At 35.7% G+C, this 15,893-nt stretch overlaps 1 protein-coding gene across 2 annotated transcripts in view; it reads right to left on the bottom strand.

Moving 5' to 3' along the window:
* The window catches only part of GPM6A (glycoprotein M6A), a 128,919-nt gene that overhangs the window by 3,738 nt on the left and 109,288 nt on the right, over positions 1 to 15,893 (bottom strand). For both annotated transcript variants that reach the window (XM_009502798.2, XM_064449684.1), the window contains exons 4-6: positions 9,587 to 9,740; positions 7,335 to 7,411; positions 6,009 to 6,074 (exon numbers count right to left, since the gene is read on the bottom strand). In XM_009502798.2, coding sequence (XP_009501093.1) covers positions 6,009 to 6,074; positions 7,335 to 7,411; positions 9,587 to 9,740 — 297 coding nt within the window. The remainder of the gene's footprint in view (positions 1 to 6,008; positions 6,075 to 7,334; positions 7,412 to 9,586; positions 9,741 to 15,893) is intronic.

The raw sequence follows: 15,893 nt of genomic DNA, 5'->3' as shown, positions 1-15,893 counted from the left end.
ACTGCTGCCAAAAATACTTTATTCAAAACTCTTCCTTCAGAGGCAGTCACATGGTATCTGCGTTCAGTCCCTTTTGGAGTTAGTTTGCTTAGTCTTCACACTTGTGGCCATCAACCGTCTACTTTGGCAGCCTGTCAGAGCAAAGAACTGCTCTCCTGTCCACTTCAGCTTCCCAGGTCTAGGCCTTTCAAGACATTGGCAGACTTTGAAAGTTTTCCTTTTGAAGATGGACCTCAAATGTCCTACCTTCAGTCTGCTGGACCTGCTTGGAGGGAGCCTCTGACCTTCTCAAAACTTGTTCCCCTCTCACCTTAGGACATGCTTTGTTGGCTCTCTCTTCAGCCAGAAGATAAAAATGTTCAGTTACAGTATTTGTTCTAGGGCTCTCTGGACATTTATTCCTCCCCTAGCAGGTTTTCCGATACATTCTGATGAAAACATCTACTTATGATAATCAGCCTCAGAAGCCACAGCTAGTTTCCTGAAATAAAAAAAATCCCACCCCTCCTAGGAAATCAAGAAACTAAACTAGGATTCAATTAGTGGAAAATGGAATAAAGTAATCTTAAAACCACCTTGAGATTAAGCAAATTCTCCTGTTTGTATTGGACTGCTGTACATAAATGAGTATCTTATATTCATACTAAATGAACGAAACCAATTTAATATGTTCTTTCTTTTTTGGAAATGCCAGTGTCGGCTTTTTCCACAAATGTTTAGTGGCAATTGTTGCCGATTAGTGCAGGCTAATGTACATTTCTTAATCTGGATGATTAAAATCAAGGAAAGCATTCTGAAACCCTTCAAAGGGCCAATCATTTTCGGTGTCTTTTTTGTCCTGGTGGTTTATGGAAGCTTTCAGTTAAGCCCTATCTGAAGAACACAGTCTGAGTTGAGGAGCCACGAAACAGGAAGAAGTGTTCAGAGTATCTTTCCTCTAGGAAAAAAGAGTACAGATAGCAGTCTTTCTACAAATCTTAAGGAGTTTCTTAATATCTACAGTACAATACTAGCAGCACAACCTGTGATGATAGCGCAAGTGCTGGAGATGGCAGCATGTACTCTGTTACTCTGGGACACTTTCTCATCATAATTTAGCACACAGGAAAAAGAAACGCTCTGTATCTAACTCAGCTGTTCCAAAAGCTTTCACCATGAGTAGTCTCTGGATCAGGCATTTCGATCAAATGAGACACTAATGCTGAATTGCCATTGCACTGAACTAAATGCCTTAAATTTCCTCTACAGTAAAACTCTTGAGAAAGATCAAAGGAAAGAGGTTTGTAATCATAATAATTCTGTCATCTCAGACAATTACAATTTGCATCCACTGAAAACACCAGTGCTGGTCCTTTGAGTGTAAGATTTCAATTAGAAAATGAAATCTGAATCTTGAACAGATTGTAGACATGAGAATCCTAGAACTGGGGGTATTTGAGCAGTGTACTTGCATCTTCCTGACCTTTTAAAACCCATCTGCCAGAAAACCTTGCAACTGAAGAATATGTGATGAAAATGGGACCATATAGGCACATTCCTTATCCTCACAAAGTATTTGGTAATGACGCAGTAAGAGACAAATATAAATCTATTGTCTTGCAGTTCCACTTGACATTTTTCTTTTGCTAAAAAAATAGACAAACTATTCTGAAGGTACATTGGCCACAGTCTGACCTTCACTGAACTCCCATTCTTCACCCATCTCTTCCTTAAAAAGTTACAGAACCAAACCTCTGGCATAACTGTTGAAAACTCTTGGAGTTCACATTCACTACAAGTAGGATGACTTTCCTGGAAGCAGCTACTTTAGCTTATAAAATTAATATAAACTCAAATACATACCCATATTATATAATGACATATATGTTTAACAGTCCCACCACCTTTGTTTTTTTTGTTTAGTACCAAGTTCCTAGATAACACACTAAGAAGGCCATCACTAAGAGACTGCCTAATTGCATTTCACTCTTCCATGGCCCAAAGAGCCTGAAGCCAGTGCGGCCCTGTCAAGGCTTACTCAAATCGAAGCAGGGCTGCTGCCACAGTCTGCCTTAGGATGTTTCGATTACAGACATATGCAAGAGAGTGCAGGGTCTTTCCATACTCTGTGAAGCATTCCTGTTTAGATTTCTTCATATGGTGAAAGTATGCTTCAGTCTTTCAAAACTGTAGAATTGCATCTAGGCTAGGAAGGGATTTAGTTTTGTTTTGGTTTTGTTTTCCTTTTGGGACATGTCATTATCTTAGCAGGGTGGGAGTCTAAATAACTTTTGTTCCTCCTTTACATGCATCTAGTATCCTGCAGAAGAACACAATCCTACTGGGGGAGAGAAACTAGACCACTTACACATTTCCCCTGTTCTTCTTTCAGGAGAATTGATTGCATCTCCATCTTACCAGACATAACGTCTGTGGAAGTTCAGGCAGAAGAGTACTCCTCACTTGGTAACTTTTGAGAAGGCAAACAGTATCATGTAATTCAGTTTTGCTGTAGTGGTTTTGGGAAAACAGCACAGGCAGGATGCTTGCTAGCCTTTGGGATAGCAGAGTTTACATTTAAACAACTTTGTGTCTTCTGTTTTTATCTGACACAACACTGAAAACAGTAAAACTAATATATATTACGTCAATGATTATTTCTGTATCAATATATTAACCATTCAGGCATAAGAAAGAATGGTAACGCTCAGAATCATACATAATCCAAATTAAGTATTATTCAAAATCCTGGCTATTTTTTTCTGTGCTCAAGACTCACAAAAAGCATCTACAACATAAATAATTCTACTAGGTACTACTAGATAATTCTACTAGGTAAAGTTTTCCCTGACATATACTGTAAAAAATACACAAGTTTTTCTATAAATCAATCCTAACTTGTAGGACAATTTTCTTTCTGAACCTCAAAACACTGTTGTCCTTTGGAGATTAAAGAGGTAGCTAGTGAATTGTGAAAAAAAATTTCTAACATTCATATACAAATCTGAGACCAAGCGAGAAATTAAAGTAGTAGATATGGGAAAATTATGACTTGTGACCAAATGGGTTTGCAAGCGTTTATAAATAATTTTTTGTGGTTTTTGCAAAAAATGACTACACTTTTCTAAAATGTTTTTTTAAAGTACATATTAATGAAAAGTATCCTGGTGACAGGTGGTCTTAGTGTTTCTGAACAAGCTGATTTCTTTGGTGAATTTCATGACAAATATTGACATTAAAAGAGTTAAAGAAATATGCATATATTAAATCATCTGGCTGTTGCAAATATTCACAAATTCAGAAGTAATGATATAGTGGAGTATATCAATGTCATGACTTAAAATGTAATCTAAAAGAGCAGATTTTACCAATTCAGTTAACCAGCAGTCTCATTGATGATGCACTACTATTACTGGCTGGTAACAAATACAAAATACTTACTACTTTAGTCAGATAGATTATTCTAGTTTAAAGTAACTGTTTGCAAGAAATCTTTTAAAAGTGCAGTAAATTCATAAGCTTTCTCTTTTGTAAAGGACTGGTATTTTAATCTCATTTTCTGTTAAGAAGTCTTTTTAAATTTCACTAATATGGAGATCTGCTACTCTTGTGGATATATACAAAGACTAATTTCATTAAATCCTATTTGTGATTATTCTTGCAAAAGCATATATAGGGAAGGGCACTGGTCCTCCAGTGACTTAAATGGCTTCTTCACACTTTGTTCCTCACCCTAGCCCATTGCTGATATCTTACCACCCTCTTCTAATTTGAGTGTAGGCTCTGGGGAAAAAAAAGATTCTTTCTTCCTTCTGTATGACATATTTAGGACCCAAAATTCATTTCCCTTCCCAAAATTACTTCTCCCTTGGGAAAGCAAATGTCCCTTAAAGAAAGAGAACCTGTAATATCTGCTAGTCCAACCACAAAATTCTGAACTTTCCCTCAGTCTTGTCACTGGTCTTTGAGCTACTCAGTCAAGTGTGAAGCACATCGCTCAACCTATAAATAGGGTCTGGTATGCTGGTTTTAAAAATTACCACCATCAGAGTGGAATGTGCTAGTCTTAACCAGGAACCTAACATCACCATGGTTGGTTAAAAACAAATAATTTAATTACAAAATTGAAATATAGGATATACAGTTGCAAACATTTCATAAAGTGTACATTCACCAGCATTTGGACAATAAACAATTTACTAACACTTAGATCCTAACATTTATTTCTGTTGAAACAGCTGGAGTGTTATCATGCCTGCTCCGTGCAGTCACAAAATCCAATAAAAAGCATAGTTGGGGTTTGGGTAACCCTTCAAAAATGTGTGAATAAATGTAAGCCATCAAAGTGAATTCCTAGTGGATTAGTGCTTGGTGTAACACATCTATGGCATCTTTGATATGGTACTGTGAGCTTTGAAGGGTTTTTTTTAAACTTTGTTGAAAGTATCATGTATTTAAACTACGTGGCTCAATGTACCTACTTAATTTGCTTCCACTGAAGATGTGTTTGTTTTCACTGAAATCTTTTGGTGGTTATTTTGTTTCAAAACTCTTCTTTGAAATGCAGAATTGTTATCTGAACAAATTAGCCATTGATAATTGCTGATAATTACTGGTCTCTTCTCCCAGGTTACTAGCGATAGAAAGAGAGGAAATGGCTTAAAGCTGCATCAGGGGAGGTTTAGATTGGATATTAGAAAAAATTTCTTCACTGCAAAAGTGGTCAGGCATTGGAATGGGCTGCCCAGAGAGGTGGTGGAGTCACCATCCCTGGAGGTATTTGAAAGACATGTAGATCTGGCACTTCAGGGCACGGTTTAGGAGACATGGTAGTGTTGGGTTGACGGTTGGACTTGATAATGCTAGAGGTTTTTTCCAACCTTAATGATTCTATGATTCTGTGAATATACTTCAAAACAATAATGCACTAGAGAACTATATCTCTTGGATATACTTTACTAACACTAATAAATATATTATAATAATTGATATTTGGTCACCATTTTTTTCAGCTGGAAGCAGAAAAGTCTCCATTTGGAAAATGAATTAAATTATTAAGATTAATTATATTCTACTATTATTATTTGTGGTCTTGAAACAAAACTTACATTGAAAGTACCTATCTTTCATTTAGCTCTCTCTACTGTGTTGGCAGGGTGTCATGTAACACAGGAAAAATGGCAGAGAAGAACAAAAAAAAATCACTAATGTAACAGGAATACTAGCTTCATCAAATATTCTCTGTTTCTCCTTTTTTTCTGTAATTCTAAGGAGAACAAAAATTTATGGTCCTAGGATTCAATGAAAAATAACTAGTAGCAATGGTAACAGTAATCACCATCAATAACACTTTTCTTATGGAATGCATCAGTACCAAGGAACAGTCATTTTTCATCTTGTATTCCAGTGTGTATCATACAAACCTACACTGGTACAGAATCCTCACTCCAAAAATTTCTTTATGTTTAAGCAGACTCAGCAGACAAAAGGCAGAAGAGCAGGGCCCTAGTTCATACACTTTTTTTTTCATTGGAACATTCTCATTGGGAAAATGTCATCAAATTCAAAGTAACCTTCCTTATAAATAAAGCAAAAATTAGTCCTGACAAAAAAACCTGATGCATTCACATATATGCACAGAACCAACAAGAAGAGTCTGCTCCTAAAATAGCAGCATGACAAGCCTGTGAATACCCAGAAAAGCATAGACCATAAAAGGATACTACTATGGTCATGAGACAAATGTGAGTTCAGACTCTTGTCTGAACACAGTACGAGAATAGTAAAAATTCTTAGCATATACTCAAATGTCATCTTTTTTATTCAAAAAAGTAATCATTATATTATATTTCAAAAGGAATCCATCAACATGTTTTAAAAAAAGATGAGGGAATATTGAATTACAGAATTATATTTTAGTAATAGCATTGAGTGATAATATGGAAATTGAATAACCAATACTAAGTAACAACCAGAATGTGTTAGCAATTCACATTGACGAAGGAAGTACACAGGGTTGGGTAGCTTACCATAGCAATGACTGCCGCTCCAGCTCCAGCAAGTGCCACAATGAACAAGTGGAATGTCATGTTTAGCTGCAAAGGGGAACAAAGAAAGGGACTTTCAAGGTAGTACACTAAGCAGAAACTGAACAAAAAAGTCTGAATAATGTAGAGCAAATAACTACCTAGCTGCTACCACCCTTCTACAAAAGCAATGATTACTACTACTTTTCCCAAAAGATTTACATCACTACATGACATTGTGCTTGTGCCTGTTTTGTTATGATACTCATATCAGGCATAAAGCATAATTCTATTTTAAAATATTGTATTTAAATTCTAAAATATTAAAATCCCAATTATTTAAAAATAAACAGTCCAGCACTTTTTTTTTTTTAACAGTTACAATACTACCTTACAAGATCTGTAAATATCTGCAGTGGCAGAGACAGCCTAAGAAAACCCCATTTCCCTTATTAGCTGTAGATTTCCATCCTCATATATAGATTTACTTCCAAATTTGCCAATAAAATTTGTTCACCAGGTTACTTAAATAATCCAAGTTAACTGTCTTCCTCACCTCACCCCAAACCAAATGATTACATTAGTTTTTAATTTCAGTGATCTTGTTTACACAGCAGCCTGAGTGTTGACTGCACAGCAAGGGTTGCATTTTCTTAGATAGTTTTGGTATAAAGGCAGATTGTGTACCTTCAGTCTAAGAAGATTTATTCAAACATAGTACAAACCAGTGAAACGTGTAGCAAAGAACCCTCTGACTTCAAAGGGAACAAGATTTTAGCCTCTCTGTTTTAGATGTAATTTTGTTTCTCCTATCTTCATCCCTGATCATTAAAAACAAAACCAAAAACCTCAGCTGCACTGAAATAGATGTCCTTTGCCTAAGGGAAAAACTACAAAGAAAAATGTAGTAGGAGTTATTATCCTAACACACTGAAAGATTTGGTCAAACCCATTTGAAATCTTTACTCTCCTGTCACAATAGTAATCATAAGATCTTCAAAGAGTGATTTTTTATATAGACTTATTCATTGTTCAGCAAGTGCATTAGCTTTCAAAAACATCTCAGTAAAAATATACATGACAATGGAATTCTTAAAAAAAAACACAAGTGTATTTACAAAACAAATGGCTGCAGAAATTGCACTGACAAAATTTGGTACATGGCAAAAGACTAGAAGAAGTTCTCGCTGACTGTATTTTCCACTGGGGTTTTATTTCATCACCATAGCCAGAATTAGAGCATTAAGAATAATAAGAAAATACACATCAGTTACTTTCTGCTATAACACATATTATGAATTTTCCAAAAATATTATCACATTTATTCACCTCATTAGAGTCACACATCTTGATGAAACTTTCTGATGTGGTGCAAACCTTCTTTTCCTCTCCAATAGTTACAATACCTGGAGCAGAATAAATATTCACAGCATTTAGTATTCCTAATACATGGCAGCTTACTTCATATGAGCCAGAAAAGCTAAGAACTACAAATTCTTGCCTTATTTGTGAACACTTTTAACAACAAAATCAATTTTTGTTGATGACAAGGTGGATGGAGCATCTCCTCTATGAGGACAGGCTGAGAGAGCTGAGGTTGTTTAGCCTAGAGAAGAGAAGGCTATAGAGACACCTTATAGTGGCCTTCCAGTACTTAAAAGGGGCCTACAGGAAAGTTGGGGAAAGGACTCTTTTTCAAGGAGTATAGGAATAGAACAAGGGGTAACAGTTTTAAACTGAAAGAGGGTAGATTTAGATTAGATGTCACAAAGAAATTATTTACCATAAAGGCAGTGAGGCACTGGGACAGGTTGCCCAGAGAAATTGTGGATGCCCCCTCCCTGGAAGTGTTCAAGGCCAGGTTGGATGGGCCTTTGAGCAACCTGGTCTAGTGGACGGTGTCCAGCCTGGGGCAGGAGGGTTGGAACCAGATGATCTTTAAGGTCCCTTCCAACCCAAACCAGTCTATGATTTGTGATAATTTCAGTCATCACAAAACTAACACATAATCTATTTAGTAAAAGCCCTATTAGGAAACATGCAGGTAATAATTTTTCAGCCATTTTTAAAAGCATATTCATTCCAGATTTTGATCAGCACAATAATTAAACCACCAGAAAAGTATTTACAACCAGTATATACACTTACCATATTGTTCGCAAACATTCTCTACCCTCACATGGAGAAATGTGCTATATAATGTTTTCAGATATGTTGATCTGGTACGGACCTTCTTTCACAAGTTATGAAAAAGCATTATCCAAATGTATACTTTATTGTAAGAATAGTTTCTCGATCAGCAAGAATAACTAGTGTCTGCTATATTGTTTCCTTTAGCTAATGTCCAGATGCTAAATAAAAGACTAGCTTGAAGAAAACTGCTATAATTCAGTTATCATGAAAAATGGTACTGTTCTTTCCTATTAGTAATCAGCAGTTTTTACACTGAATTTACAGAAAATAAATACATTCACAGAATACAAATGTTATATGTTAGTATTCTATGCACATTTTAAATAGAATTAATAATAAAAATTAAGCATAAATATTAGCAAAATAAAAGGTAATAGAAAGAAGAATTAATACTCTTGTTGAGATCTGTACAGATAATTGCTTTTTCAACTTAGCTGTCATGCTGGGGGTGGGGAGGAATCAATAAATTAAAGAATTTCCCCCCCCCCCCCCCGTGAAAACAAGAATGGAAATATTTTGTTTCAGCTTAAGTGAAATGTTTAATATGAACCAAACTGCTTAATTCCCAAAGAGTACAGCAGGTTTTTTATGTCTCAAAATAACAATTAGAAATACACTGCAGTTTTATATTAGGCCAAGGCAAAAGTAAGACTCAGGAAACTGCCAGATGAGAGTATAATTACCCAAAGCTTTGTGGGATGAGAAACCAGTAAGGCCAAAACATCTGGATTCAAATCAGTCTTGTGGCAAAAAGGAATTGAATTATCACCACCAACACAAGAATTCTCAGGCTTTTTAAGATTTCAGAGACCCTTTTTGTCCAAATTTCCCATCTCTCTAAAACACATGTACGTGTATATCCCCATTTTCTCCTAACCTCTACAGTTCAGGCTTTAGCCCCGCTCTCTCCACCAGCATCTTAGAGTGTTACTATTTGTATTGTCACTCTTCATCAAAATTTTTGCAAGCATTGAATCTTGCCCTATCCCAATTCACCTCTAGGCTTTGCAGAGACAGATGCTAATCTAGGATCTCCCATCTCCAAATCAGTGTCTCACCACAAGATTAAAGAGTTATTCTCCAGATAATTGACTAATTAAGCATTTTAGACAAGTTCCAGCAATTCCAGAAGAGACTGAGCAGAAGCCCCAGGCCAAATTTTCCGTACTCTGGGAGAATGAACAATGTTGATTCAATTTTGTCAGGCCTGGAAATGCAGTGCATCTCTAATCCACTGCCTTGGCTGGCAGGTAAAAGGATAGAAAGAGATGCTTAACAGTTGTTTCAGAAACACTGAAACAATTTGTTTCAGGAGCAAGGAAAAAAAGCAACGTGATGCTTTCTTTTGTGAAATCTTCCTTTATCTTTAGTGCTTTTCATTCACATACCATACTGGCGAAGATCCAAGCAGAGATTAGCTCCATCCACTACAGTGGCATTTCGGCAAATGGTCCACAGATTGAAGTACATGTAAACAGGCAGAGAAGTGAAAGCTGTAACGCCAAGCCAGGCCAACATAAAGATGTATGTCAGCATAATAAACTGCAGTAGAAAGGGGAAAAACAAAACCAGTGGTAAGTCAGAACTTAACCTATACTCCATTGGAAAAAGGGAACCGCAAAGAAGTAACAAATGCATTTCTGACTGGTTTTGTCTGTTTCTGCCGTATTTAAATTACAGTTTTGGTCTGATAATCAGTTCATGATCTGGTCAAAGTGTGTGATGGAGTACTAACATGATGTTTCTGAAGAACAAGCATCTATGCTTCCAAAAGTGCAAGCTTACTCCACATTCCAGTCACTCTTGGGCCTATGATTGATACAAAGCACCACATCAGAAGTACAGAGCGCTGCGTACTTTGTGAAGTATGTCTCTCACTCTCTCCCATCACTACTACTCCACAGTTAAGACAAGAGGCAACATGGCTGTTCTTTTCACTATCAGTCATGATGCAAAAATTTAGAATGAAACACTATCGGCTTTGCTTGCTTTTGCTTTTAAAATCTGGGTCTTAATAAAAACGAGGCATTATCCGTGGCTGCCACAGAAGCTCACTGGCAAATCCATTTTGCATTGAACTAACAGTCAAAATATTTGCCATTTTGAAACTGCATTGAGCCATATTTGGAGCCTACGTACAAGGGCATTCATCATTCAGAACAACTTAGGGTGCTTATCCGTATTAATATTAAATTACTCATTAAATTATATGCTTTGTAACATGTATTCTCCAAAGGCTACATGTTTTGGTATTTTTATCCATGAGCCTCAAGAGTATAGCAACCTGCTTGTAGGAGGCATTGAACAATACTTGCCTTCAGGGCTGGTAGTTATGCTGGCACACCCAACTTCTGTAAATATGCAAGCATGTTACTTTACTACTCTGCTGCTAACCTGAGACAACTAGCAGACACATTAATCAATAACAGATTACCTTTTAATTTTATGCTGTGGAAAGGATATGAAGATGCTACATGGTTAAATGTGGAACGTAAAACAGCCTCTAAATGTTGAATCCAAATAGCCTCAAGATTCGATGGCTTCAGAAATGCTGATGTGTCTAAACACATTACTGAAACAAAAAAATTTCAGCACACTAACATTTTTGTAGCTGCTTACCACAGTAAAACATTGACTCTGAGAATAAGAAATAAGAGCTATTTTTGAAAGCTGAATAAGCTGGTCCACGTTCTGCTTAAAATTAAATCTTAAAGAGTAAATAAGTGGAAAATGGAAAACATTTTCTAGTTGATTTCTAATGTAAGATCTCTCACATCAGGTGATAAAGGTTAAAGCCTAATAGAAACACAGATTTTATTTATGGAAATCAAATAAGGTCAGACTCAAAAGGGTTGCAAAAGTTAGTAAAAATTATTAGAAGGATGGCTAGTCTATGTGGACCTAATCAAGAAAATCAATCAAAAAAATATAAGGTTTAAATTTTAGGTGAGGTAGTTTTATTACTTTGAAGGGATGGGATGGACATTCTCAAGCAGTATTAGAGACACATTAATTTGATTTACTTTAACTCACTTCCAAAGAATATTAAATAAAAGCCATTTTAATTTTAAGGAAGTGTATTTACATAGGGATTTAATGTAGTTTAATTAATCCAGTTTAAAATTCAATTCAGATTAATTTTCCTATATTGTCCCCAGGTAGATGAGTCTTTCAGCAGTAGTTTGAAAAGCTGGAGAATTTAGAGCACTAAAAATAAGTATTAGAAGGATGGATGCAGGAAAGTAAAAGATAAAGTGGAACAAAGAATAGACGTATTCTGTTTAATATTTTTGGTATCTGCTTCCTATCATTTTCTTTATTTAGTACTCAACACTTCAGCTTTACCTGCCAGTTTGTAAGTTATGAATCATTTTAACATCTCCCTCAACACCAAACTAGTTTAAAAGGGAAACAGATGTGTCAAATTTATGTTTAAAGATTTTTGAAAGTGTATTCATGCAGATAATGGTTGTCTTCCTCTCCAACCTTTCCCAAAAACACACTTACTAAAAAAACAACTGATAAAATAGAGAAAGTGGTAGCAAAGTCTGTAATAAATATACACCTTTAAATGTTACATAGACTTTTTGGTGTGTCCATTGCTTTATGTAATGGAAATTCTATTCCACCTATTGCAGAGGAAACAGTCTATACAAGTAAATATTGTTCTGTACACACTCTTATTTGTTTCTCATTACTGTTCCTTTATTGTTTTCTTTTTCTTTTTTTTCTCTCCATATTACAGTGTTAAAGTTAATGAGACAACATCTGGCTCAACCCCAGGCACTCATTGACAAATAATTACTTGGAAAATTACTTGGAAATGTAGATTCACTTCAGGGCTATGAATTCCCAACTAAAATGCTATGCCTGATCTTAATTTATCAAGCTAAAGGGTTGTACTCAATTTTTCTAAAGCAAGAGCAAGAAATAAGAAAGAAGGTTCTCTGTGTGTTCTCAGAACCACCTTTAAATTCTCAGTTTACTATATTCTAGAAGTATTTTAAAGGTAAAACCAGCCTCCTAGCTTATATTCTGTGAGTTTGCCAAAAACAGGTAAGTCTGAGGCCTTATTTTTAAGCCTCATTCTAGAATTTCTGACCTAAATAATACTTAATAAATTTAGTACATCTTTCAGTGTAGTACATGCATAATAATTTAATGGAGAAATAGATCTTTGATATTAGTTATATTGCTCAACAGTAGTAACTGTTTTTAAGAATGGGCTCCCCACAGATTCAAGAATCTTCCTACTCTGTGATTACCACTAAATGGAGGAAAAAGGTCAGCCCTACTCTAAGAATTACAATTCCTATTTAATATCTTTTTTTCTGATCTGTAGCTCTGTAGCTACAGATACAGATTTTTTCTGATCTGTAGCTACTCTCTGTAGCCTTGCTTGCTTAAGAAGCTTGCTTAAAAATCTGTACTGAGATAATACAAAGCAGTGGTATAGCAGAGAGGGAAAAAAATGGAGCTTATTAGCCTCTAAAAAAATCTGCCGTGGGCATAGAATAAGAGCAGGAGAAATATGTCAGATGATGGCTGCTGGGAGTCACAAGAGCTGCCTTCCTAAAATTGCCTGCTTGCTTATGGAAGGGATTCTCTCTTAAAAACATGAATCTGTTTGGTTGAGTATCTCAGAAAATGTTATTCAAATGCTTATTTCATCAAACGCTCATTTCAAAATATACTTTAGAAAAGGAAGGGCTTTAATTTTCCTCTTTCAGACACTTTCAGCTGAAGATTCAGTGGCCAATGATATGCCCAAATTCATGTCACAACACCAAGAAGACAGCAGGAAACAGAAATTTCCTGTTTCATGTAAGAATAAATAAAATGCAAAACTTTGTGTTGAATCACTTGGTAGCTGTGAGTTATCCCTGGAAGCTGCTATCACTGATATCAGTGAAGCATACCACAGAAATGTAATCTGGGCAATAACCTTGCACAAGTCATTAGTTTCTAGCAATAGCAGGGGTTAACTTATAAATTATTGTTATAATGGAATGAAATTGTGAATTTTTTTAAACCACAGGTGAAGGACTAAAGTATTTTTTTAGGTAAATTTCTCTGCTATTACAATCTTCCCTCTTTGCTTTAGAGACCTTACAAGAAATGCTTAAGGAGCCTGATCGCTCCAGGAATTAAATTCAGAGCTCTATCTCCTGAGATTCAAAGGGATCTTTCTCCTTTGAAATGGCATTCTGCTACGTGACAAGCCAAAGATTTATGAAATAGCAGTACAGCATCTTAAAGAGGTACCACAGTTTGTTCTTTAGTATGCTATGTGTTACCTTGGTAGTGAAAATTGCTTTCTCTGATCAGTTCAGTTTTCACTGTAAGAAGCCAAACACATAAACCCAAAGCAAAAAGGAACTGATAGCGAACTTTATCTACCAAATCATGAAGATATAAGTTAACTAATCGATTCTCAGTTCACACTGGGAAAGACAAAATAAATCTTTAAACTTTGTAGCAGTTAATTTCTTGTACCAGCACCATGGCTGGCAAAACACTCTTGCCAGATTTTATAAGATTTTCATTGCCAGTAATGGCTTTCCTGAATCATAAACCCTCAAAGTAAGCAAATCATCAAACCTTCAGGAGAGATTTTTTTCTAAAATCTATTGCACAGATCAATGTCAGGAAGCAGAGATCTCAGAGTGTGTTTTGAAATGGTATGTATACAGCACAACTGCTTTCATGGTGGTCATAGCCGGTTGAAATCTTGTTTCCACTGAAAATGTTACCCAAATCCTACTGTTTTAATAAGATCAAGATTTCAGTTACTGCTCTCTTTTTAAAATTTATGGATACTAGTCCCATTGAAATTCATTGAATTTCAAACACTGTTCTTGTTTTAGTTTTGGTATAAATATTTTAATACCCCTGAAGAAATATTGTATGATTCCTTCAGTGTCCCTAGGGACAGAGACAGTGAAATCATATCTAAAAGGTACTGAAACTAAAGAGAGATGGATAGAAATGGAAGCAAAATAAACTCCAGTAATTTTATTGTATGAGGGCACTGTTGCTTCCTACAAAATAATTATATGGAAACATAGCAACAAATTCAGAAATGCCTGAATAAAACTTAATTCCAGAAGCCTCATGTTGCCATGTAATTTTATCTTTGTTCCAAACAAACACTCAGCACTTACACTTACACTTCCTCTCAATTTAGTCATATACTTATTTCATACGAACTCCCTGACATAAACTTTTAAGCAGAAAGCTGTAAGAAGACGTATACCTTGCTGCATTTATATCTCATTTAGATTTGTACTCCTATGACACACACACGAAACTTCATTGTTTACTTTCAGCTTGATGATCTAAGAGGTTCCTTCCAAACCTCTTCACAGGCTCAGAAATTCTTTTTGACAGTTTTGGCAGAGATCAAAACTGCATCTACAGAGATCACACACCTCCATCCTTCCAAAAGTCTATTATGCTTCACTATGAAACCCAGCCAGTTGCAGAACACCACCTGAAAATGAGCTCAGGGTTAGCCTGGCTATCTCTAACTGGAGTACTGCGAGGCACCTCACCTCCGCAGTGTGTTGTGTAGTCCTGGTTCTGGGGGCAGTTTCCCAGCTGCATGTCAGCACAAGGCCCTGTGTGTCATTTAATGGCAACTCAGAAGCATGAACAGAAAGATCTTTTAAATTTCTTCCTGAATTGCCCTGTCTCTCTAACGTCACATTCACATTCAATTGCCTATAGATTTGATTTCAGCACTAGTAAAAAGTTTCCTGGCTTTTAGCTCTTTGCCCAGATCTAAATTCATAAATTACCTTTGGCTTTCAGGCCTTTTACCTCAGTCTTGTCCATTTTTCCCAGGAGAAATTCCTCTGAGTAAATGCTACTGTCTCTTTACCCTGTGCACATTCTGCATAAACACATTTATATACTCTTTTTAAATTATTCATTGCAGTCGCCACATAATTTCTCAAATGCTGAACTTTGTCTTGATGAAGTTGTAGTGACAAAGTGCATAGTTATTTCTGCCGTTTACAAGAACTTAGATTTAAAAGTACTACATGTGTTCCTACCTCAGACCTACTGTTTATTTACATCCAATTTTCTATAATGCAGGGTTCTACCTACCACCTTACATCTACAGTCCAGACCCAGTAACCTCCTTTAATCAATCAACTTCTATCACAGATCAGTGTAAATATTAGACATTTTGTTCCTGTTCACAATCTGTATTCTTACATTACAGGTGTTCAGTTCTTTTTATTTTGGGGAAGTTCAGAATTCGTCCAACAGAATTTTACAGTTTTTGCACTTTTAGAGAAGAATCTCTACATAAATACTCCAATCTCTTTCCAATGTTTTTTGCAACAGCATCTTAAATATATAGTTCCCCATATGCAAATACTAGAGAGAGCAAGTGGAAAACTTGCTGAATTCCTCTAGAAAGGATTTTAACATTTCAGAAACTAAAGCAATCTTCACTGCTTAATTAAAAATGTTAGGTTGTCTAGAAGCAGCAATTTCCAGTTTCTAGACAATCTTATTTATTTAAATCTAAATAAATCATAATGTTTTCTTAACCGATCAAATGAGAAATTGAAACAATTATACTGATGTCTTTAAACGCATTGATATATCAATGCTTAATATGCTATAGATCATCCTTTGCCACCCTAGCCAACCTCTTGCTATTCATACAGCCTCTTCTTA

This window comes from Phalacrocorax carbo, chromosome 4 (genome assembly GCF_963921805.1).
Source record: "Phalacrocorax carbo chromosome 4, bPhaCar2.1, whole genome shotgun sequence".
Taxonomy (NCBI): Eukaryota; Metazoa; Chordata; class Aves; order Suliformes; family Phalacrocoracidae; genus Phalacrocorax; species Phalacrocorax carbo.
Note: the sequence above shows the minus strand (reverse complement) of the source record. Positions and strands in the feature narration are given on the sequence as shown.